This window comes from Pan paniscus, chromosome 5 (assembly GCF_029289425.2).
Source record: "Pan paniscus chromosome 5, NHGRI_mPanPan1-v2.0_pri, whole genome shotgun sequence".
Taxonomy (NCBI): domain Eukaryota; kingdom Metazoa; phylum Chordata; class Mammalia; order Primates; family Hominidae; genus Pan; species Pan paniscus.
Window position 1 is genome coordinate 177,930,807 of NC_073254.2, and position 10,931 is coordinate 177,941,737.

At 46.7% G+C, this 10,931-nt stretch overlaps 1 protein-coding gene across 5 annotated transcripts in view; it reads left to right on the forward strand.

Annotated features, from left to right (window-relative positions):
* Positions 1–10,931, forward strand: part of SNX9 (sorting nexin 9) — a 218,391-nt gene that overhangs the window by 90,661 nt on the left and 116,799 nt on the right. Inside the window, exon 1 of one of the 5 annotated variants that reach the window (XM_034963143.3) lies at positions 7,151–7,497. The exons of 2 other annotated variants lie outside the window; for them this stretch is intronic. In XM_034963143.3, the coding sequence (XP_034819034.1) occupies positions 7,486–7,497 (12 nt within the window). In that variant the 5' untranslated portion in view covers positions 7,151–7,485. Of the gene's footprint in view, positions 1–7,150; positions 7,498–10,931 lie in introns of those variants that run through there. 2 more of the 5 variants (XM_063605044.1, XM_034963142.3) reach the window with 2 other exon arrangements.

Consider the following 10,931-nt stretch of genomic DNA (forward strand, 5'->3'; position numbering starts at 1 on the left):
GGTTGATGGATGCAGCGAACCACCATGGCACGTGTATACCTATGTAACAAACCTGCACATTCTGCACATGTATCCCAGAACTTAAAGTATAATAATAAAAAAAAGCAGCAGCTAATAGACCACACCAGCCATGAGAGGAACCCCTGCCTCCTAAACTCCTCGAGTGCCAAGCACCAGGCCAGGGCTCTTGTGTGTATCCCTCCAGTCAATGAACACACAATTGCCCCCTGAAAACCGCCCCTTTGCTATGCAAATATTGACACGGGAGGTAACGGGTAGATCATAACTATTTATAAGAACCATCTGTGTTTCTAAACAGTCATTTACTTAATATTTTTTAAATTAAGCTAGAATTTCTAAAGAGTATAACAATAAACTTGTTACCTGTTTTGAAACTAATGCGGAGTTTGTATTTACTGGAATTGTGAGCTTTATGCACTTGTTTACTAAAAAGGATATTTTGCATTTTGACATTTTCTTACTTCACCAAAAGCTTTAATGATTTTAAATAGCAGAAAAGTTACTGATGTGCCTGGAAAAATCCTGAGAAACTAGAGTTAGGAACATTCTCTAGACATAGAAAAGAAGAGATGAAATACACCAAGGGACTGAAATGAAATACAGTGGGGTAAAAGATAGAGGATATTGAGGAACGAAATGAATGACTGGAAAGAAAAAGAAGAAAGGAATGCCACAGGAGTGAGCAAATACAGGTACTGGGTGTGATCAATACTCTGTAGTCATTGGAAAACAGCATCTTGGGAAATTTGTTACAGAACTGAGAACTGCAAGAAGATATTGGCCACCACCACCATGAAGCCCAGCACATCGTTATAATAACTATTAAGATCTGTTAGAACTTCCTGCTACTCCAGTTAATCACGGACTCTTCAGAACAAACCCAGGGCAACACTGCTATGCTATTGACTGAATGTTTGTGTCCTCCTTAAATTCAGATGTTGAAATCCTAACCCCTAATGTAATGGTATTTGGAAGTGAGGACTTTGGGAGGTGATCAGGTCATGAGGACAGAGCTCTCATGATTGGAGTTATGCCTTATAAAAGAGATCCCACCGCGCTTGTTCACCCTTCCACCATGTGAGGACATAGCGAGAAGACGGCTGTCCATGAACCAGGGGGCACTCACCAGACACTGAATCTGCTGGTGCCTTGATGTTGGACTTTTCAGCCTCCAGAACTGTGAGAAATAAACATTTGTCGTTTATAAGCCACCCAGTCTATGGTATTCTGTTACAGCAGCCTGAACAGACAAGACAGACATTGGTACTGAGGATCAAGATGAAAGTACCTGCTCAAGTTCACACAGGTGACAAGCAGCAGAAGTGAGTTTCAAGCCAAGGATGCCTGATGCCACGACCAAGGCCATCTCTTCAGCACTCAGCACTCAGCAGTGGGTGGGCTTTCTGATGAAAGCCCTGGGGAAGGAGAACAGGACTCACAAGGGATGGAGGATATAATTTGCAGTGTCTGGCTGTAAATCATGGCGGTCACAGCAAATGTCCTGTACTTGTATTTAGCAAGCACTGTCATTAGAGTTGCCTTCCATAGAGCAAGGATATGAGAGTGTGTCAGTGTGTGCTGGCATGTTATGTGGGGCTTTTAGCTTTAAAAGTAGCACTTGAGCCAGGCGTGGTGGCTCACGCCTGTAATTCCAGCATGTTGGGAGGTCGAGACCAGTGGATCATGAGGTCAGGAGTTTGAGACCAGCCTCGCCAAAGAGACCAGCCTGGCCAATACGGTGAAACCCCATCTGTACTAAAAATATAAAAATTAGCTGGGCATGGTGGCGGGCACTGTAATTCCAGCTACTTGGGAGGCTGAGGTCGGAGAATTGCTTGAACCCGGGAGGCAGAGGTTGCAGTGAGTCAAGATCGTGCCACTGCACTCCAGCCTGGGCAACAGAGGGAGACTCTGACTCTAAATAAATAAATAAATAAATAAATAAATAAATAAATAGCACTTGAGCCCTGGAGGTCAAGGTTGCAGTGAGCTGTGATTGCATCACTGGTTTGTAGCCTGGGCAACAAAGTGAGACCCGTCTCAAAAAAAAAAAAAAAAAAAAAAAAAAAGAACTCTCTATAGTTTGTGTATTAGTCAGGGTTCTCTAGAGGGGACAGAACTAATAGGATATATACACACACACACATATATATATATATATACATATATATATGAGTTTTTTAAGTATTAACACACATGATCACAAGGTCGCACAATAGGCCATCTGCAAGCTGAGGAGCTAGGAGAGCCAGTCTGAGTCCCAAAACTGAAGAACTTGAAGTCTGATGTTCAAAGGCAGGAAGCATCCAACACAGGAGAAAGATGTAGGCTGGGAGGCTAGGCCAGTCTATTCTTTTCACGTTTTTCTGCCTGCTTTATATTCTAGCTGTGCTGGCAGCTGATTAGATGGTGTCCACCCAGATTAAGGGTGGGTCTGCCTTCCCCAACCCAGTGACTCAAATATTAATCTCCTTCGTCAACAGGCTCACAGACACACCCAGAATCAATACTTTGCATCTTTCCATCCAATCAAGTTGACACTCAGTTTTAACCATCACAGTTTGTAACTTGAGCAATGACACATGAACTAGCAAAATGTCCTATATCCACTGTTACTTCTTTGTGCCCAATCACTGAATGCCAGTACGTCTCTGAGGACTCACGCCAGCCTGTCCTTAACAGGTCAAAGAATTAAAACAATATCCTAGGGCAAAGTTTCATGAGACACCAGGGATCCTACAGGCTGGGACTTCATTTGGGAAGCCAACTGGTGAGCCAATCTTCTCTTGCTGCCCTCACCTCACAGCTCAGTCCTTCTGGGAGTCGGAACTACCCAAACTCAGCAAACAGTCTAGTATAGAACCTTGAGCAAACGGTTCCTGTTCCAGCCTAACACCGCCTGCTGCTGCCACCTCTGCCATCCATGCAGCCTCCCTAGCCTCCAGTCTCTCTCTGCCCATGCCAACTGTCCCTTCCTGGACTGCTCAGGTCCTAGCAGTCAGATTTCTGCTCAATTTCTCGTTCTGGACACTATGTCCCGTTACTGTTTACGGCTCTGTGTCTCCCAGACGATGGAGAAAGAAATGTGACTTAGTCAAAATGGAACAAAAATGAAAACCAACCAATCAGCTAACCAACTAAAACAAACACAATTTTAAAACCATACACTTTTCATACATACATTCAGCTAGTCTAATGCCAAGGGGAAACCTTATAGGAAAAAAACCTCTCCTGCTTCTCTTTATTCCTATAAAGATTCTTCAGAGCACTTATAAAAGCACCTGGCACATTAGACATTTATTTGTAGTTTATTGTCTTCCCCCACCCTCTACAGATTGTTAAGTTCTAAGAGAGCAGGGACTTTTGTCTCCCTCACCTGTAACAGCATCCAGTCCAAGGTGAGGACGTCATACGTGTATTAGGATTGGAATGGCACCAGCTGCACTCCTTTCCACGTTTATTTTCAAGGTCACCCCGAGGTTTTCTTTAACCTCATTAAATTCATGCCCTAAAGTGGGAGGAGGTATCCCCTTGTGCCAGACCCAGGCTGACTCTGTATTGTTACACATTATTCTCATCCTCCGATCCTTACATTAGGTGACCATCACACATTTTCACTCCGTTCGACATTTGTTCCCATAGTTGCACTTTCCCAGGCTAGTTTCCCATTAGTTGACCAAGCATTTAGTTGGGCTCTGAGCTCTTAAAAACCAAAGGAGAATCTAATTTTGAATAAAAACACCTGGCCATACTGAAAAAACGCAGGGAAGAGGTGGTGGTCATTATTTTCCTGTCCCCCCAGCTGTGTGGCTGGACGAAGCTTCCTGTGAATCCTAATCACTTTACCTCCTGTGGCATGATTCAAAAAAAAAAAAGCAGCTAGAGTACAAAGCCTAAACAGAGTGGCTCTGTTGCTCTGCCTCCAGGTCTTTTTCTTTTGAAAGTGCAATCTAGTAATAACCAAACGCAGTCTGCAAATGCAAATCCAATTGCTTAACTAATTGTGTTCTCACCCCTGGAGTAATGGAAGTTCATGCTGTAGAAGAAAATCTGAACTTAGCATGGCCCAGGGTTCTGGGTTCTGGGTTCTGAAGGCAGGCCTGCGTAGAGAATCAACTCTAAGGAAGCTCGCTCAAAGGATGGAGGTGGACAGAAGAGAGATATGCATGGGTGATCAAGTGGGAGCAGAAGACAAACGCCACCGCCGGGTGCAGTGGCTCACGACTGTAATCCCAGCACTTTGGGAGGCTGAGGCAGACGGATCACTTAGGACAAGGAGTTTGAGACCAGCCTGGCCAACGTGGCAAAACCCTGTCTCTACTAAAAATAAAAAATAAAAAAAAACTTAGCCAGGCATGGTGGCAGGTGCCCGTAATCCCAGCTACTGGGGAGGCTGAGGCAGGAGAATCACTTGAACCTGGGAGGCGGAGGCTGCAGTGAGCCGAGATTGGGCCACTGCACTCCAGCCTGGGTGACAGAACAAGACCCAGTCTCTCTCTCTATATATAAATATATTCTATGAAAGTGGGTCTCCTCTATAACATTCATGAAGTAATGTTGATTTTGACTGACGTATATAAAAATAAAACTCCTAAGTTTAGCAGTATTTACTGGAGATATACTACCCAATTCATTACTAAAAATGTGAAAAAGATTTTAGTTATGTTCAAGATCCCTTCGGTGTGGCTTATTGTGAAAGTGCACATGTTTATCTCTTTTTTTTTTTTTTTTTTTTTTTTTGAGTCGGAGTCTTGCCCAGGCTGGAGTGCAGTGGCTCGATCTCGGCTCACTGCAACCTCCGCCTCCCGGGTTCAAGTGATTCTCCTGCCTCAGCCTCCTGAGTAGCTGGGACTACAGGCGCGTGCCACCATGCCCAGCTAATTTTTGTATTTTTAGTAGAGACGGGGTTTTGCCATGTTGGCCAGGATGGTTTCGATCTCTTCACCTCGTGACCTGCCCGCCGCAGCCTCCCAAAGTGCTGGGATTACAGGCATGAGCCACAGCGCCCGGCCATGTTTATCTCTTTTTATGTACTTTTTCATTTGTTTTTCACAGTCTTGCTCTTTTTAAAACAACAACAACAAAAACAAACTTCTAGAAATGAGGTCTCACTATGTTGCCCAGGCTGGTGTTGAACACCTGGGCTTAAGCAATCCTTCCACCTTAGCCCTCCACCATTACTTCTAAAAAATAAAACCAGGGTTATGAAATTGTTCGGGTGGGAAAAGCTTGAAGTCTCTAGTCTTCTTGCTTTCATGGTGCTGGGTGCCCAGGATGACTATTTGCATAGGATTTGCCAGATGAGCATGTGGAAAGGCCTGTCTTCACAGGTGTGCCCCTAACTTTGCACCTTCCTATCAAGGGATGCATTGTTGAACGGCTGCAGAGAGAGCTGTACCCAGCCTTCACATTTAAAAGAATATGGAAAACTCATTACTTATGACATTGCCTGAGTTCAAATCCTGGCTTTTCCACATACTAGTGTGTGCTCTTAGCCAAGTTATTTCTTCCATTGTTTATTAAAATATAACTGCTGTTTTTAAATGAAGTCATACATACACATGGTCAAAAACTCTGACAACAGGATCTGGCGAATCTTTCTCAGAAATTTTCTAGGAATGTGTAACATATTTCCTTTTTTTTTTTTTACATAAATGTACCATACATAATGTTCTTTTTATCTTTCTTAACACCTCTTAGAATATTATCATTTTCTTATGGGCTTCCTAGTATTTTGTTTGAATGGATGTATCTTATTTACTGAAACAGTCCTGTTAACAAACACATAGGTTGCTTTCTGGTTGGAGTTATTACAGAACAGTCTTTGATGAACATCTTTGAACACTTGTACAAGTGTTTGACAGGATAAATTCCTAGGAGGGCTGCTGGGTCCAAGGCTACGGTCATTTTCGATTTGAATAAGTATTACCAAATGGGCAAGTTATTTAAGTGAGCCCTGAGTCGCTCTTCTTTGTAAACAGTGGACAATAATGAGTTTCTCAAATGTTTCTTATAAGGATTAAATGAGATGGGGATGTAGAAGCCTAGTATACAGCAAGCAGGCCGTCAATGAATGTTGGCCTCCCAATATTTTTTTTACGGAGAAAGACAACTATTTATGCATATTATGATGACTATAGCTTAACCATGAGCTCAACAAACACAAAAATGCACAGAAAATTCTGCAGTACCGTATCTATTTTAAACCCCATTATTGAATGTAACTAGTGAAATCTCAGGTCAAATAGAATGTATTTAAGAAGGCACAAACTTGACATTAAACACCAGAGATTTACATTTGATAGTTCTCTTCTTACAAATATATCCCTCATAATAATAAAAAAGCACTCCACTAGTATGCCAATTAAGACACATCTTCCAGTCGTGTTTTGTCCTTGAGTGAAAAATCTTGCTGCTCAATTCAAGTCATTCGTTTATTCATAACAGCCATATATATATCTCCAACTCTGGAAAGAAACACTGACAGAAAGATGGAAAATTTTAGAGACCTCGTTTCCACTTCAGAGAGCCTGTTGTCCCCCAAACCTCTCGGGCCCTCCGGTATTTTTAAGCTTATCAAGATTCCAGAATGAGGTTAACGGGGCGTCACAGAACGAAACCCCCCACCGTCCCGTCCCAGGGGCTCCAAGCCAGGACCCCGGCCTGAGGGAGCCTCCGGGCAGGAGGAAGAGGCCCAGGAAGCCATCGCTCCGCTCCTTCCCAGCTGTTTATGGTGGTACTCAGGGTACTCGGCCAAGGGCACGGCGACCCCGCAACACCCCAGGCGTGGGGCAAAGACAGCGGGGTTGCGGGGCTCCTGTCTGCCCGGGGCGTCGAGAGTTCCTGCCGCCCCCTCCCGCCTCATGCACGGAAAGCGCCGAGCCACGGCGTGCGGCGCCGGCCGAGCGTGACCCGGAGTCGGGGTTCGGCTCCCCCGAGCGGCTCTGTGGGCCGCGGATCGCTTCCCTTGGGGCGGCCACGCAGGGTTGCGGGCCATGGCCTGGGGCGCCCGTCCGGACCCCGCCGCTGCGCGGGACGCCGCTCCCAGCCTCGACCAAGGGCGCCCGGGGGCGGCGGCGGCGGCGGTGACTGCCCGGGGCGGCGGCGCGGCGCGGCGCGGGGGCGGCCAGGAGGCGAGGAGGCCGGGCCGCGGCCGAGGGCCCAGGGCGCGCTTCCGCCGGGCGTCGCGCGCGCCGCGGTAAATGGGAGGCTCGGCCGACAGGGGCGGGAGCCGCGCAGCCGGGGACTTTCAGGAACTGCAGGAGCGGGCGGCGCGGGAGTAGCCGAGCGCCCAGCGGCTGGGCCTGAGCGTCGAGACTCGGGGCCGAGGCGGAGGAGCGGCCGCCGCGCCGGGGCCCAGCCGGAGCCGCCGCCCTCGCCCTTGCCTTTGCCTGCGCGGCTCAGAATCACCATCCGCGGCGCGGGAGACGAGCCGGCCGTCCCGGGCCGGGGGACCCGCCCGCCATGGCCACCAAGGTGAGGGGCGCGCGGCGCAGGCCGGGCCGGTCGCTCAGGCCCGCGGCGGCGCGGAGAGGGTCGGGGCCGGGGCCGCGGGGAGGGTCGGGGCCAGGGGTGGTCGAGGGGCCACTCCGCTTCCTCGGTGGAGTCCCCGGGCGGGTCCGCGGCCCAGCCAGTTCCTTCTGGGCATGGGTGCGGCGGGCAGTGCAGACAGACCGCCAGGATCGCACCGGGGGAGGGCGTCGGGTCTGGGCGCGGGTTGGGACCCCGGGCGCAGCGAGGTTTGGGAAGTTTGCACCTGAGCGTGGGCTGCGGCGGGCTCGCCGGGAGGGGCCGCGGGACGGAAACTTCCCGCAGCCCGGGGAGGCCCCCGAGGCGACTGGCGCTCTGTGGCGTCCGGCGTTCCCGCCGCCCCCACGTCCCCTCCCGCTGCCGCCTGGGGGACCCTCGTCCCCGCGGGGCGGGTGGGAGTCGAGACCTCGGCGGAGAGGACGCGGCGCTTCCCGTCCCGGCCTGCGGGGGCTCGCGGCCGGGGAGGGACCGAGGCTGGGACGCCCCGCGCCCCTTTGCCTTCGCTGCTGTTATTTTTTTCTTTTGTTTTGCTACCTTTTCATTGTGAATGGCATTGCCGGCATGAATAAAATATCAAGAGGGAAATGACTGTGCTTTCGATTACGTGTTTGCCTGAAAAAAGGCCCAGGCCCGAATTACGTGGTGGAACTTTGACTCCTGCTTGGTCATTGGCTAGGAGCGGTGGTTTGCTTGTTTTACGTTATTGTTTATGAAATTAGCAGTCACTCTTGGCTACCTGAATTTTCAAAAGCCACCCTCCCCCGCTCCTTTTCCTTGGGCGTTTTCAGTAGTTACTTGATGTAGAATAGTCACTGGGGAAGTCACGGTCACGGAAGGGAGGACTGGGGGAGGAGGCTGTATACCTGAGCTATTAACTGATCTGTGATACGCTGTGAGGAGTGGGTTTACTTTTGCACTTAGCTTTTGTAATGTCACTTTGTTAGCATCAGCACCCCTTTGTCTATTTGTTTTTGAGATCTCTGAGCTACTTTTGGGTTGCTAGAAACGTTATTTTTTATTTTTCGATAGGTGTTTGCTTTTTTTGTGGAGTGTTAAGGTAGAAAATGGTAAGAAATGTGAAATCTCTTTGAAAGATCAGCATTGCTTGACTTCGGTCTGCTAGATGTTGTGCTGTGGTAAATTTTGTGCTCTGAATCCATCTAGGTGCAGCGTTTGTAGAGAAATGGGGATTCTCCTCCAGGGAACCTGTTGCTGCTGTTACTGAAATAATTACCTTCTTGTTACTATATTATTGCCTGTGCTGTGCTTTGGTTTTATTAATGCGATAGAACTTGCCACCTTTTTAACGTATTAATTTTGTGTTGACCTTTTTAAAAATAAAACTTAGGCCAAGGATTTCTAAGGAAATTTGATTTTGAGGTTTGTTGCCAGACATTCCGGAAATTACCAGTTACACATCCTAGTACATGCTCATCTTGCAACCTTAAAAGCGGTTTATAGGCCGGGCGCGGTGGCTCACTCCCACCTGTAATTCCAGCACTTTGGGAGGCCGTGGTGGGTGGTTCACCTGAGGTCGGGAGCTCGAGACAAGCCTGGCCAATATGGTGAAACCCTGTCTCTACTAAAAATACAGAAATTAGCTGGGCGTGGTGGCGCGCGCCTGTAGCCCCAGCTGCTCTGGAGGCTGAGGCAGGAGAATCGCTTGAGCCCGGGAGGCGGAGGTTGCAGTGATCCGAGATCGCGCCACTGCACTCCAGCCTGGGCGACAGAGCGAGACTCCGTTTGAAAAAAGAAAAGACGAGACTCCGTTTGAAAAAAGAGAAGACGGTTTATGACATAGAGATCTGTCTAGTGGTGGTCAGTGTGTTTTTACACTCTGGTCTACTGAGGCATGTTATCTGTACTGTCATTTAAATGGAATGCAGTTTAGCAACTAGTGCAGGTATATGTAGTGAAATTTTTATTTCATAGTTAATCCTGAACTTAATTTTTTTCCAAAAAATCGAAAAGTGGTTCTTGTATATTAATCTTGAATTGCATGTGTCTTTGATTAAACACGAGCCTTAAAGCATGCGTAAGGACTTCCTACTTCGTTATCTACACCACTCCAAAGGCAAATTCCAGTAGTTCTGTTAGTTTCTTTCGGCTGCCTAATCACTGTTCCACATGGTGCTCATTTCCATGTTTACATTGTGACAAACCATTTCCATTTTAAGAAAAAGAAGAGCAACGAAGCAGTTATTAAAAGAAGACCCTTCCTTTGTTTTCTGACATGCTGGTGATTCTTGTGTCAAACCAAAGTCTCATTTTTTAATTGTTCCCAGAGAGTCAAGTTGGTGCTTTCCTCCCTTCCCCCATATACACACCCCTTCCCCACACCTGAGTAGTTGTGTTTTTTCTTTGTCTTCTTCAAGGGGTGGGGAGAATGTGCTTAGTAGTAATGACTAACTTTTAATAAAAATGTAGGCTCCAGTGGCACTCAGGCTGTTGCTGTAAGTATTAACTGATGAAAAGTAAATTCAGTATCTGGATATTTTAAGGGATGTCGATTTCCCTTTGAATTTATCAGAGACTTGGCTGTAGTATCTTCAGGTACAATTTTCTTGTTTGTTCTTACGTATTAAGGATGTGGTTATCACTGAACTATTGGGATTTTTTAAAACTCCACTACTATATTTTACAATAAAAAAGGAAATTATCTTTTAGAAGAAGAACTTTAGTTTGACAGCCCTTCACTGCTAAAGAAAGTTAATCAGGGTCGGGCGCCGTGGCTCACGCCTGTAATCCTAGCACTTTGGGAGGCCGAGGCGGGCGGATCACGAGGTCAGGAGATCGAGACCATCCTGGCTAACACGGTGAAACTCCATCTATACTAAAAATACAAAATAAATAAATAAATAAATAAATAAATAAATAAATAAAAATAAAAAAAAAATTAGCTGGGCGTGGTGGCGGGCGCCTGTAGTCCCAGCTACTCGGGAGGCTGAGGCAGGAGAATAGCGTGAACCCGGGAGGCAGAACTTGCAGTGAGCCGATTTTGCACCACTGCACTCCAGCCTGGGTGACAGAGTGAGACTCCGTCTCAAGGAAAAAAAAAAAAAAAGGAAAGTTAATCAGTAACTGCACATTTTAAGGGGATTATCTGTTTTCTATTTCTAATCCTTACTCAGTAGAGTGCTGCATTCAGTTTAAGTGTATGCACTCACTCAGTGCAATCAAGTCTTGATTTACAAATATTAATACAAAAGCTGCAAAGCATTTTAGTCTTGACCTTTATCGGAAGCCTCCAAAGGTTATATTTCGACCCAGCCAAAATATAACCTATTTATATTATAGGTTTTATATATATATAATATATAAATATATTATATTTTATATGATATATAAATATATTTTATATAATATATAAATATATATTA